General features: G+C 32.5%; 1 protein-coding gene across 1 annotated transcript; it reads right to left on the bottom strand.

Moving 5' to 3' along the window:
- Positions 1-2,924: 2,924 nt before the first annotated feature.
- LOC127074238 (probable protein phosphatase 2C 42) lies at positions 2,925-9,246 on the bottom strand. Its single transcript, XM_051015544.1, has 4 exons — positions 8,602-9,246; positions 7,928-8,298; positions 5,156-5,392; positions 2,925-3,326 (listed from the first exon to the last, which is right to left on the bottom strand). Exons 1-4 carry the CDS (start codon positions 8,897-8,899, stop codon positions 3,114-3,116), a joined length of 1,119 nt encoding a protein of 372 aa, XP_050871501.1. The 5' UTR covers positions 8,900-9,246; the 3' UTR covers positions 2,925-3,113.
- Positions 9,247-15,093: the final 5,847 nt, after the last annotated feature.

Here is a 15,093-nt window from a genome sequence, read left to right as displayed (position 1 = left end):
TAAAATTATGATCAAGATGATCAAATTGCTCTACTTTTGAGATCAAGATGTCTAAGTCAATCTCTCTAAAGACAACACCAAATGTCAAGCGACGTTCGATAAATTCTTGATGATCTCTGGTCAAACAATCTTTGATGATGGTGTCTATCAAGAAGCTATATCAAACCTCATCAGATGAAACAAGTCAAATCTTAATAAATTGTTAAATCAATGATGAATCAACTAAGGGATCTTGAAACTTAAAGATTGTGAAAGAGAAGAAGTGTAAAAATATACCTTATCCGTATTTGAGTGATCAGAATATTGTGAAAATATTAGAATAATTCTTAAATTACTAAGCTAAGACACACACTTACTTATAAGTGTTTTAACCTCTTTAAATTTGTTAAAACACCTTAAAACGTTTAGAAGAACCATTAAAGCACTCGTAGAATTGATCAAAGATGTTCTTAAATATTTAGGAAGATTATATACACTTTCTAATTGATTAAGGCCCTTAACCATTAATAGAGAATGGCATAAATCTTCTTAATCAATTAAGAGCACTCATAATTGGTTAAGACATTAGTTATTATAAATTTTAGGGTGATGTTAACTTGTGCCCTTGAACACATATTAAAAAACTCACAAATAGAAAATTCGTATTGAAAAAAATGATAAGATTATTAATTATAAATTTGTATTAAATTCAATATATAATTTTAAAAAAAAATTATTATATTTATCTCTTAACTTATGCTCCAAAGACACAAGTTAGCATTACCCTAAATTTTATTTTTTTTAAATTAAGATCGTTAGATTTTAAAGTTAATAATTGATTACCTCTGTGATATAATCGAATATAATATTTAAAGACTCGTGGATTATTTATTACCCGGCCTATATTGACTTTTTAAAATATATATTAATTGATAACGAGCATATCGAAGGGCAACTAGTACGACATGCGAGAACTCTAACCTATCATTAAAAATTAGAACTACTAGTTATGATGGGAACTCCTAGAGGTTGACATATTAAGGGGAACAACTAGAGGTTTACATATTTGTGAAAATACTTGAGATCTTGGTTTAAATCTCATTATGTATTAACAATTCATGTGTTTATCGATCAATACAAATCTTTGTTCAGTTTTAAATAGAACCCTCTTCCTCAAATTAGTAAGTTCTAAGACCGAAAAAATGATTAATTTTCTTTGAATGGCGGAATAAATTTAAAGACTCGTGAATTATTTATTACCCGGCCTATATTGATTTTTTTAAACATATTAATTTGATAACGAGCATATCGAAGGGCAACTAGTACGACATGCGAGAACTCTAACCTATCATTAAAAACTAGAACTACTGGTTATGAAGGGAACTCCTAGAGGTTGACATATTAAGGGGAACAACTAGAAGTTTACATATTTGTGAAAATACTTGAGATCTTGGTTTAAATCTCATTATGTATTAACAATTCATGTGTTTATCGATCAATACAAATCTTTGTTCAGTTTTAAATAGAACCCTCTTCCTCAAATTAGTAAGTCCTAAGACCGGAAAAATGATTATTTTTCTTTGAATGGCGGAATAAATTTAAAGACTCGTGGATTATTTATTATCCGGCCTATATTGACTTTTTAAAACATATATTAATTGATAACGAGCATATCGAAGGGCAACTAGTACGGCATGCGAGAACTCTAACCTATCATTAAAAACTAGAACTACTAGTTATGAGGGGAACTCCTAGAGGTTGACATATTAAGGGGAACAACTAGAGGTTTACATATTTGTGAAAATACTTGAGATCTTGGTTTAAATCTCATTATGTATTAACAATTCATGTGTTTATCGATCAATACAAATTTTTGTTCAGTTTTAAATAGAACCCTCTTCCTCAAATTAATAAGTCCTAAGACCCAAAAAAATGATTAACTTTCTTTAAATGGCGGAATAAATTTAAAGACTCGTGGATTATTTATTACCCGGTCTATATTGACTTTTTAAAACATATATTAATTGATAACGAGCATATCGAAGGGCAACTAATACGGCATGCGAGAACGCTAACCTATCATTAAAAACTAGAACTATTAATTATGAGGGGAACTCCTAGAGGTTGAATATTAAGGGAAACATTGTGAAAATACTTGAGATCTTGGTTTAAATCTCCTAGAGGTTGAATATTAAGGAGAACATTGTGAAAATGCTTGAGATCTTGGTTTAAATCTCACTATGTATTAACAATTCATGTTTATCAATCAATACAAATCTTTGTTCAGTTTTAAATAGAACCCTCTTCCTCAAATTAGTAAGTCTTAAGACCGAAAAAATGATTAATTTTCTTTGAATGGCGGAATAAAAATGATTAACACTATGAACACTTATCCATTAAACTATTAATTATAACTATTAGATCTCAATTAAAAGCTGAGATTAATAAACCCAAAATTTGAATCATGTGCATAATTAATAAAATGACCTGTTATTCAATTTGTTGAAAGTTAGTATATATTTTACAAATTTACCATCTAATAGAAACTTAGTTTGGATTTTTATTAAAATATCTAACATAATTAAAAAACATTGGTAGGGCACCACAAACATGTAAGATATTTTAACCCAAGAGATAAGTTTTGTAAACATGTGACTAATTTTCATTCTGTTAAATAAATTATGCACACTTTTTCAATTAACTATAAAAAATAAATTAATATTCCAATGACCACTGGTAAAGGTGAGTGCATTAACTCAACACGTCTACGGTGAGCTCATACAACCTTGTCCAATGAACAGAAAAATTTGGTCAATCATTTTGAGTAACATTATGTAAAAGTGGATTGAGGAATTACTAAATTATAAGTTATTTTTCTGGTTCACTTTTTTATCATTTTCTGTCATTTTCATATGCATAAATTTCCAACGTGTTATAAATCAGAGTTTCACCAATAAGTCATCCCAGTTATATCTCAATATCAGTAACCATACTTGCCGGCACTATTCTTACCAAGGATTTGCTGTTTGTGTATTCTGGCAACGTGCCAGTGGTGTGGTGTGTGTATCTTCTAAGTATTGGTACTGTTGCCAGAATACCCGTATCAAAACAAATCATGCTTACAATCATACAAGTCAGTGATTGAGAGCACTTCGAATTGACAGCGGCGGGCTTTGAACTGTACCCCTAGTTATAAGGTCAGAGTTTAAGAATAAAACAATAACAGTTATATCATCATGAAAATGTCGTCGAACTTTCTTGTCAATTGAACGAAGGTCTGAGTATCGCATTTCACGTTTTCTAGCTGCTTCCTGCAGGGCAGCCTTGATAAGTCTCTTGGCACTACCCTGCATTAACATACACAAATAGATTAACACAATTAATAAGAGCAAACGCAGCAAGGCTGTGAGAGAAACAACAAAATCAACAACCAGCTCAAAATTAAAAATCAACCCTCAATTCAATTCTCTCCATATTTACAGATAACTTAAATGCAAAAGTCATGTCATCAAATTATATTTCAACAACCTAAAAACGCTGCCCAAGTATTAGGGGAACATATCACACACTGATCAGAAGATCCAACTGGTCTAAGGTTGTTTAGGATAATAGAATAAAAGATAATTAGAATAGAGTGGTTAAGAGCTGTTTGAGAAGTTAGTTGATTAGTTTGTTAGGTTCTATTGTTATTTTGGTTATTCATAGCAAGTCTTTAAATAGATTTCAATGGTTGAGAGGAAGACATAGATTTAAATAATTGAGTTTTATGAAGAGTAATCCAGTGTGAAGGAGAGTGCCCCTTTGAGAATATTCTGTACATTCCCTTTTCCTATTGCTGTAAATAAAATAAAGAATTTCAGTCCCTCTAATCATCATTCTTTTGATTACTCAATATTGTTCTGTTCTGGGAATTCTTTCTAACTTAGAAAAGATCCTAACAGAGACGGGGTTTGATTTTGTCTTACAACAGGTTAGAACAAGTTAAAGTCGGACTTCAAATTACCCTAATCACTCCATGTCTGACTTAGTTTTATTCTGTTCCATATTTTCAATTATTGGAATATATACTTTCCATGAGAAGTGATATACTAATATTTATTTCCTGACAATATCCGAAGATTATAATCAAGTCAATCATCACTGATATTGGGAGAAACTCTGATGTAAAATAATATATTTACTAATTGCATTAATATTTTAGACATAATACTATCCTGCATTAAGAATCAACTCATTCTCATCCTACATGGACCAGACTCGATTGAGCAAGATTTGACCTCATCAAATTTGAAGGCTGGGTAAGAATCAAGCATATCCATCCTACTCCGGCTCATAATAGAACAAGCATAATCTATCCTATATGACAGTTTTTAGTAAAAACAAGTGACTGGCTATACAAAGGGTCTGATTGAATAAACAGCTTATTTGCAGCTTATAGCACAAGTGCTTAACAAAATAAACGATTATAAATAAGCTTGCATAAGCTAGAACAAAAGATAAATAAATCTAAATTGTTTTAAAATATGATATAAACTATTTTCATAAGCTATCATGCAGATTCTATAAAAATAATTTTGAAGTTATAAAAAATGTCGTAAGCTGTTTTGATAAGGTTTCCCAAATGGTGCCACAAAATTATGTCAGTAGATAAGCTCAAACAAGCAAATCCAAACAGGCTCAAAGTTGACAAAAACATCACTCATCCGCCATTTTTTCTGCCTTCAAGCTTACTGCCTTGCTGCCTCTTACTATTCTCTGTTTTAGACAGTTGGTTTATCAAAAAACTTATTGGGCTCATTATGAGCTCTACGTGGCCTTCTGAGTATGGTTATGAATTTTCAATTGAGTTTAATAAAATGCTTAGATTTGAAGGTTAATTTTACTATCTATGTAACTTTTCCATTTTACAATTGACGGGTTTTCAACCTCCCTACCTCCCAATCCTAAATAGAATTTTGATTTGGCAACATTAATAGACACTGTTTGTTTCACTGTAATATTACAAGAGAGATAACCTGAGCTATGTTCATGATAAAATTGATGGGTTTAATTGAGTACAAAACAACACAGTAAAAACAATGCACTTAGTAGTAATATAAAGTGAATATAAGGAAACTAAGTATCAAGAGTACAAAAATAAGTGCTGTAAGAAAAAAAACAAAGTAAAGAATCTTACCGCTCGTGGACTTCTGTGAACAATCTCGACTGCTTGATCATTATTCAGGTGCTCCCATAAACCATCTGACGCAAATATAAGGAAGGAATCATTTGGTTGGAGAGGATGAGAAAGAATAGATGGATTAGCAGACAAGATAGGCATGTTCATTGGCTCAGGAAGTCTGAACTTCGGATTAATTGGTTCCCGGTTAAACTGTGCATGTTTCATATATACGTCCCCTATAGATCTAGAAACCTGCACCAAATACCATGGAAGTAATTGAGTGATATTGTCATTAAATCAGTAAAAGCAACACTAACAAATAATATAACGGTAATAACTTATAACAGCTACTTGGGAAAACTGAAACATTTTTCATAAATCAAATTTAAAAAACAGCACAGGATTAAACTAGAAGGCATATTTAAAAGCTTGACATGATTGCCACCATTATCATTTTTCTCATACATAACTGTGACATAAAATGGAAATAGCTTTTTCTATTTTCACAGAAGCCATACCTGAAACACTGTTTTACCAGTGTTCTGATAAACAGAACAGCAAGCAAAGTAAAAACGCATCTCGTGTTTCTATTTCTCATAACACCCATCATAAAATAATTTAAATTTTTCAAATAAAAAAAATTATCTTTCACAACTTCTGATATTTTGAAACTTGAAAAATATTATAAGATCTAACAGCCGCACCCCCATGTAAATTATGAGACATAACAATCATTGTTTCAATCAATCAAATGAAAGTTCCTTGTAGTGTTTTGCTATGAAACATCCGTTGCTGCAAGCAGCCTCATGATATCAAAATTTTGAGGTACAATAGCATATAAATTTCCCGTGCCATGTGCACCAAATTAGTCTGTGACCTAAATTTTGAAGTAAAGTGATTTATGCTTGAATACGTTTACTCAAAAAGCAAGTTTGACATAAAACTTAGTAAAAAATTCACATCAAGATAAAAGCTAATATAATACTTCTAGGAAAACTAACTTTTTTGGAGGCAAAATCAGTTCTAATACAATCAAACCATACATAACAAAATCATGTATGTCTTAAGGAAAATCAATTTTCACATTCTCAACCGGTCATCCTAACATGAACTAAAAGGAAATAAAATATAAAATATATATTTTCTTTCTTATTTTTTCCATCCAACCAAACAAGGGAAAAAAATTTAGCACTTCTTTCTTTTCTGTTTCCCTTCATCAAACCAATGTAGAAAGTCATCTCAATTTCTCTTCATTTTTTTCTTACACATTTTCCCCTCAAATTAAAACAATCAAAATTCCTTTAAAAGCAAACAAGAGCTATAGTGTTGTGTCAGACATTCTAAGCTTAAAGTGTGTCTCAAGAGTTGGCATGAATCAATCAAAATTTTCCACAGATGCCGTGCTTAAAATTCATGCACTGTTGTTAGTTGCTAGCATATATATCCTCTGAGTCAATTAATAGGATAGGGACTGCTTTAGATACTACTAATCTAACATGTCTTAATGAATTCTGTCAATATTCCACAATATATAATGTATGATATTTACATGTTTGTTCCTTTATCTAAGCATTTTTAATAGTCATTCAAATCAAGACTATAACTCTGTTTTTGAAATTCCAAGATGAAATATATCACACTTGACAAAATAAATAAACAAATGTATAAAATGAGAAGTGCTAGGAACACTCTTTAGTCTCTTTTCAACACTCTCTCTAACACTTATTCTCTTATTGACTGAAACCCATGCAAGTCCCATGCTTTAGAAATGGGTCTCAGATAAAACAGTGGGACTCATGTGTTTCACCCCATAAGAGAGTGAGTGTTAGAGTCTTGAAAAAAGAATGTTCCTAGCACTCCTCGTAAAGTGTACATGTTAAACTTTTATGTATTGCTCTGTACATAAACTTGTCATTTGTGTACTGAATCAAATGCTCTGTACATAAAAGTGTATCATGTCTTGTGTACTGAATCAAATACACAAAAAGATCATATTTTGAAAGGCAATAAGACAGCTCTTATGCCTAAACCAGGCAAATGAATTTTATGTTTAATTTTTGTGTGCCTAAACTTGTCATTTGTAAACATGCCTATAGACAAGACACTCAATAACATTTATAGCAATGCTATGTGGCAATCAAATCAACAGTTTAGCCTGATACTTTACACTGGACTGTTAAATTGAATTTTGAACATTATCACCGATCATCATTTACTATACTTCCCAAGTCTACTTAGCATCCTTTATATGGAACTATATGTCACAATGCTTTAGCAATTTAAAATGGTTAAATTTGTGAGAGGAGAATCAGTACAGCAATAATCATTAGTTACTTTTCTTTTTTGAACCAACAAACAACCAAGAAGAAAGCTACTGTATTATAAATCTCCTTGAAAAATTCCTTATTTACTTAGGTATTTAGGAGGAATTTCTGGCAACAATATTGCAGAAGATAACTGAGGTGCGAATTGAGTATAGACAACATGAAATGGGGAAAACACAACAACCTATTATCACAACACAAAACAAAAGTTTCTTCCACACAACACTTCAAGTAGAAAATCAGAAAACACAATAAAGAGCGACTGCTATGTTTGGATACGCCCGGTGGAAAAGTGTCAGAAGCACGTTTGTCCCAGAAGCTACACTTTGTAGCTTCTCATTTTCACGGTGAAATTCATGTAGACGTACAGTGGGGTGAAAGAAAAGCTATTCCAAACATGCACTAAAGCAATCAACAAATGCCTAATAGACCATATTCAATGATTCAATAACATTAAATTTACCTGAATAATGCCTTTTACTCTCCACACTCCATGCTTGAGAACAACAACCTGAGGATCATGAGGGTGTAATTCTTTAAGTTCATGTCTAACGGCCTCAAGATTCGCATTATGTTCCGTCGACAGCTGAATCGCCGCAACCCCACCGGTATTCCCAACTTTCTTTCCCAACACAACACGGGAATCTCCTAGATTAGCCACAAAAAGTGTCTGCTGAAAAATCACTCCAACCAAACAACATGTTCCGGTAGTTGCAACTTGAGGTCGAGTATTCCATAAATCAGAAACCATGGCAGTAAACCCCTCTTCAGTCGAACGAAAAGCGGTTTGAATTGTCTCAGCCGTCACAACACCCTGTGACTCACTCGATGCCGCTGCACAAACAAGATAGCTCAATTCAACCCAACACAGCTAAATAACAAGAGCCAACTTAATAAACACATGAAGAAAAATCATTAACACTTTTACTACATTAAAATCAAACCTACCAAAATAAGAGCAATTAAACATATCGAAAACAGTATCTACGTGAAATTTTCAACCACTATTTGATTCACGTGAAAACGAAAAAATAATTAAAAACGATCACGAGAAAGCGAATCCGTGAAAATCGTGAAAATCACAGAAAATCACCGAAAAAGAATTGAACTAACCCTACATAAGAGAGAATAAAAAACCTTGAAAATTGCGGAACAAGTGATCGCAAACGTAACGCGCTGCGTCGGGTCCACCGTGACCGTCGTAAACGCCGACGAAGGTTCCAAGCGGGCCAGATTCGATCTGACTCTGATCTTCAAGGATTTGATTGGCCTGAACAACAGCCATAGAGAATTCACCGGAGCCATATCTTCCGATGTCACGAAACCAAAGCAATCCGTCTTTGCCTTCTCTTCCAACAATGCCTGCTGAAGAATCGTCACCGTGCCCGAACGGCTTCCAACATGGAGAGAGAAGATTCATCAATGGCTGAAGCATCCCACATCTCTCAGAAACCCTAACCCTAATACCCCCAACACCGGAACCTAATCCAATGGGGGTGGTGATATGAATCTCGCAACAGAATAATAGAGAGAGAGAGAAAGAGAGAGAAGGGTTAATAGAAGGTTATGGAAAAGAAAGAGGGAGAGTGCGTAGGTTAAGAATGAGGCGCAAGTTAGCGAGAGGTGGTGAAGGAAGAGGGGTGTGTTCTGTTCGGTGGTGAAGGAACAAGAATGGGCTGGTTTTGTTTGTCGGGAGAGGATGGTGTGGGGAAGCCCCTGTTGTTGCGTGTTCTTCTTTTCAATCACCTTTTTTATTACAAAAATATATATATTTTAGAAGTTACCATCACCTTTCTTTCACTCTTCCTTTACATTTATTTATTTATTTATTTTATTCTTTTTCATGAATTGTTGCATAGAACTTTGGGCTGCATTGGTTTTTTTTTCTTCAATTGTTTTATTTCTCATATATGCATTTTTTTTCTAGAGTCCTCGCAACCTATAGAAAAAGCATGTTAGTTTTAACTTTTTGAATGTCTTAAATAAGAAGTCTTAAGTTTTTGAATGTCTTAAGTAAGAAGTCTGCATTTCACTTCTTCTAAGGCAGCTTTAAAAAAAAGTAAAAGAAATTGAGAAAATATATCAAGAGAGTAAAAAAGATTGAGGTAAATACGAGAAATACACTTTGGTTTAAAAATTAAGAAGTAATTCAAATTTATCTATGTGGAGTCTAGAAGACATGTTTGACATCAATTCAAAGGTACTCTCTTATCGCTTAATATTTAATTATATTTTTCAACTAATAGAACTAAAGAATATAAAGCTATAAGGAGAAAAACGAGTTATAGTTTTAGAATAGACTTAAAAGCTAAAAAGTGTAGGATTTATCCAAGAAATCTTATATTTGATGTGTTATCCAACATCGTGTCATTAAAGAAAATAAATGACAAGTGGATGATATGTACATATTACATCGATCTAAACAAAACACGTTCCAAAAGTTTCTATCCATCGCAAAATATGGACCTGTTGATAGATGAAACATCAATGTGCAAGACCTTTAGCTTTTGAATGTATATTTAAGCTACAACCAATTTTTGATGAACCATGTGGACAAGACAGAGACGATATTCATTATATACAATCCAAATTTAAACTATTATTGTCACATCTCGAAAAATATGATCCTTCTCAAAGTGCATCGCACACTCGTGGATGGACTAACAGAGTCGTCACTGTTCTTTATTTATTCCTAAGAAAATGGGAAATGACGATAAAACTCTAGAGGAAAGAAAAAGGGATAAGATGGGCATCGCAACCAAATTTAGGATTCGAGAGTCGGTTATGCGAGGAAAAGGTATTAGCACCCCTCACATTCGTTATACTAAACGGGAACCTTCTAAAGTTCTAAGGTTGACTGTTTGTTAAAGGTCATGTTTGTTTTATTTTCATTCTTATTTATAAAGTCATTTTTATTAAAGTATTTAAAAAGGAGAAATTATTTATAAAAGAAAGGAGAAAAGGAAAATTTTTAATTATTGAGCTCGCCAAAGATTCAAACTCTTGTGCCTACTTATTCTCAGACGCAATGAGAAAATCCGAGTATCTTAGTTTGTTAAAAATAGTGTTGGTTGGTTGATTTTACATGATGAGGTTTAAGTCAAGTTCTTGCATTTAAACTTTGGCGTGTATGCTTGCATGATGGAGGCTTAAGCGCTTGTTTTTGTTTCGCGCAGAAATGACCTAACATATCCTTTTATGAAAAGATTTTGAAATAGGGCACCGAGGCATAAAAGAATTTGATAAGTTGTGTCATTTTTAAGTTGATTTGATCTTGAGTAATCGATCAATGCGGCGAGCACTAATCAATGGATCACTTAAAAGTGTAGTGGGTGTGTACCCTATTAGATCTGTTCAAAACCTTATTATTCATATCGATATAAAAATCAAGAACACAACTCTAAAATAATCCCTATGAGTCGATATACCGTAAACTTGTATCCCTTAACCCCATATCAGAATTCTATCAGAGAATAAAAGTGGGAGTGTACTTGAGTTTGCCATTGGAGATCGTTGAAGGTTGTCACATATATGATCTTCCAATTATAGAGTTCCTTGTGGCTCCTTAAATCTCCTCTGATGGGGATGAAGAGATTTTTTTTTCTAATGAGACGTATTTTCTAACCACTCTACAAATGGGGACCATAACCCCTATAAATAACCTTAGGATTGTTTCTTAGTTTTCAATATTCTAATTTGACTCATCATCAAATTAGATATTGACTTATCATCAAATTAGATATTGACTTATGATATCTACATAATAATCTCATATTTCATGATATTTATGCTTTTAACCACATACTTAATACTAATTAGACCACTACAGTTTTGGCTAATTAAATAATGGCCATAACACATGCAATATTATATTTGTGACCCAAAAATTCTAACAATCTCTCATTGGTCACATATGTAACTCTACACATTTGTTAGACTTTATGAGCTCAAAATTTTCCATTATATTCTTTAAGCATATCCAAAGTATATTATCCATTAGTCATATCAATATACATAATCAAAGTGATTTTGTTATATGAATCATAACTAAACCCTTCAATGATCACTAATAGTGATACAAATGAGTGACATAGATCCATCATGAAATGTGCAAAATGAAAACCACAGGAAGTTGGTTTGTATATGTTGATTTTCAACTGGTCCCACTTTACTTTAGTGAGATCATTCAATAACTTTATTGTACAAATGTAAACTACTGAATATCAAACTTTATTAATTGGAAAATATCCAAAATCATTGTATGCATACATAATACTAAACACATAACATAAAATTCATAATCGACTAACTCTCATTAAACCAAAGACTCCTCTAACGGTAAAGCACCCTTGTGAGTAGTGTGCTCATGAAAGACCTTGGGTGGAAGACCTTTTTTAAGAGGATCTTCTATCATGGAGTTTGTCCCCAAGTGTTCTATGGAAATCTATCCACTTTGTACCATTTCCTTAACAACTAGGAACTTGATGTCAATATGTTTTGACTTGATCGAGCTCCTATTATTGTTGGAATACAGAACGGCTAATTTGTTGTCACAGTATAACTTAAGTGACCTTTCAATTCCTTCCATAATTCGCAGTCCAGTGACAAGATTCCTCAGCCAAATCCCATTGTTGGATGCCTCATAACATGTTATAAACTATGTTGCCATGGTGGATGAAGCCGTAAGAGTTTGCTTAGCATTATGCTAAGAAATTGCACCACCATCCAACATGTAGATATAGCCTGAAGTGGATATTTTACTTGTTAGATAACAGGTCTAGATCTAGAGGGGGGTGAATAGATCCCAAGTTAAAAATTTATTCGAAAATTTGTCTTAAAATTTTTTTTAGCGCGGAAGCAAGTTTCAAATATTCCCCGGATCAAAAATTGTCTAACTGAACCTATTATTGAAAAGTTTGGATGTGCGTAAGAGTACCAATGGTATGATAATAATCCACAAGTTGATTAATCAATACTTCAAATACTAAATTGAATACTCTATTATAGTAACGATTTATCTCCAATGAAAACAACACGCGAAAAACTAGTTGAAACAATTTGTCGAACATTTTGCATGCAATCAACAAAGTTTGGATATTAGTATAGTGTTTGTAGTTCTTAGAAATCCAATCACTACCAAATGGTATGTGATTACTACAATAACACAAATCTAACAAAGAATTCAAAAGTTATTATCCAAACAATGTTGATCAAGAGATCAAAGTAATCAACAATTTGCGAACTAAAAAATAAAAGAGATAGATAGATAGATAGATAGATAGATAGATAGATAGATAGATAGATAGATAGATAGATAGATAGATAGATAGATAGATAGATAGGTAGGTAGATAGATAGATAGGTAGATAGATAGATAGATGGATAGATAGGTAGATGGATAGATAGGTAGATGGATATATATATATATATATATATATATATATATATATATATATATATATATATATATATATATATATATATATATATATATATATATATATATATATATATATATATATATATATATATATATATATATATATATATATATATATATATATATATATATATATATATATATATATATATATATATATATATATAATATATATATATATATATATATATATATATATATATATATATATATATATATATATATATATATATAGAGAGAGAGAGAGAGAGAGAGAGAGAGAGAGAGAGAGAGAGAGTAAGAGAGGGTGAGAGAGTACGCAAGGGTTTGTTTAGGAAGTTCCCCAACCGACCTCGTTATGGGTACGCCTGCCCTCAATTCGAATTCGAATTGAGATATTAATATAATAAATCTTACTTTGAAAATATATGTATATAAGAGATGAGAAATCAAATCTCATAAATCCTAAGTTTGTTCTTGACTCTAGCACCTCCAAAAACCTTGATCAAATATTGATCAAGTCACCAATAATGTCGCTTCAATTCATCAGTTGTTGCTACTTCCTTGCACGACCTCCTTGTCTCAAGGCTTTTCACCCGGCTGAATTAATCCCAAGTGCACACTTGTTAAACCCAAGATTTGTCAACACGATCCACCATTCCACGCTACTCCCTTACCGACACACCTAGTCTCAAGGCTTTCACTCGATCGGATCTAAATTGCACAATCTTGTCCAAAACCTTCAAACCCTAAAGATCTTAAAGGAAAACCCCACCTCAATTTTATTATTTGAATCCCTCGAAGATCACAACCCAATACTATTGGTACAACAAACCTAATTGGATGTTATCAATCCTAATCTAGATGACACCCAATCAAAAAATAATTATGTGTAGTTTGATTGTGTGTATGCATAGATTGAATTGAAGATGATGAGATGCTTTGAAACCCTAGATTCATGTAGGTTTTACTCACTCTAGAAACCTTACTAGAGAATGATGCATGTACCAAGTATTTATATGTGTAAGACTCATAAGAAGCAAAAGGAATGGAAACAAATGTAATTTTTCAAAAAAAATTAATCAATAGGTCGACCTATATGAGTCATGTGTCGACCTATTCAAATCATGTGTCGACCTGTAAGGTTATGTATTGCCTATAGGTCGACCAGAAGACTCGACACATGAGATAGAAGTTGTAGACTTTAATACTGCAACGTATGTATCGACCTGTACCATCTAGTGTCGACCTGAAGTTTAAAAAAGTCATTTATAGGTCGACCTGAAGTCGTACGTGTCGACCTATAATGAGGATTTTTCACTTAAACTAAGTTACTCATGCTCAACACAATATTTTTATGCACAAATATTTTCCAAACCATTTCCAACAATTTTAACATGCTTCCTAATGCAAGAACGCTAAAATGCACAACTAGACTCGGATGATATCGTCCAATGTACATATCTAAATTGAATAATGCACTCACATTACTATCTTGGCATCTAGAAAAATCTGAGTCAAAGTATCTAGTGATCTCTAACTAGTATAACCTCTTATATGTGAACATATAGTCTTTTGTTCTCTTTAAATACCTCATAACCTTTTTGGTTGCTTTCCAATGATCCATTTCTGGATTACTCAAATATCTGCTTAACATCCCAACTACGAACGCAATATTTGGACGTGTACACAATTGGGCATACATCAGACTCCCTACTCCTGACATATAAGGAATCTTCCGCACTTCTTGAATTTATAAGTTTCCTTTTGGGCAATTGAGACTGAATTCGTCTACCTTAGCAATTAGAGTATCTCCTGATTTACATTTCTGCATGCCAAACCTTTTAAGTATCTTTTCGATACATCTCATTTGTGATAATTCTAGAATACCACGAGATCGGTCCCGATGTACTTGAATTCCTAATACAAATGAGGTGTCACCAAGATCTTTCATCTCAAAAGTTCTTGATAGAAATTTCTTGGTTTCGTGCATCATGCCTATATTATTGGCGGCAAGAAATATGTCATCAACATATAGAACCAGGAAAATATATTTGCTCCCACTGGATTTTTGATACACACAATCTTCAACAAGATTCACCTCAAAACCAAATGAGAGAATCATTTCATGAAACTTGTGCTACCACTGACGAGATGCCTGTTTTAGTCCATAAATGGATTTTGTTAATTTGCAAACCATATTATTTGAG

Source organism: Lathyrus oleraceus, chromosome 1 (assembly GCF_024323335.1).
Source record: "Lathyrus oleraceus cultivar Zhongwan6 chromosome 1, CAAS_Psat_ZW6_1.0, whole genome shotgun sequence".
Lineage (NCBI taxonomy): Eukaryota > Viridiplantae > Streptophyta > Magnoliopsida > Fabales > Fabaceae > Lathyrus > Lathyrus oleraceus.
Note: the sequence above shows the minus strand (reverse complement) of the source record. Positions and strands in the feature narration are given on the sequence as shown.

Bases quoted from the DNA above. Each gene is read 5' to 3' on its own strand.
- LOC127074238 (XM_051015544.1), bottom strand. From the start codon at position 8,899: ATGCTTCAGCCATTGATGAATCTTCTCTCTCCATGTTGGAAGCCGTTC. The intron at 8,299-8,601 runs GTTTTTTATTCT...TTGTTTGTGCAG, and splicing joins CTTGTTCCGCAATTTTCAAG to CGGCATCGAGTGAGTCACAG. The intron at 5,393-7,927 runs GTAAATTTAATG...TATTTGGTGCAG, and splicing joins GAGTAAAAGGCATTATTCAG to GTTTCTAGATCTATAGGGGA.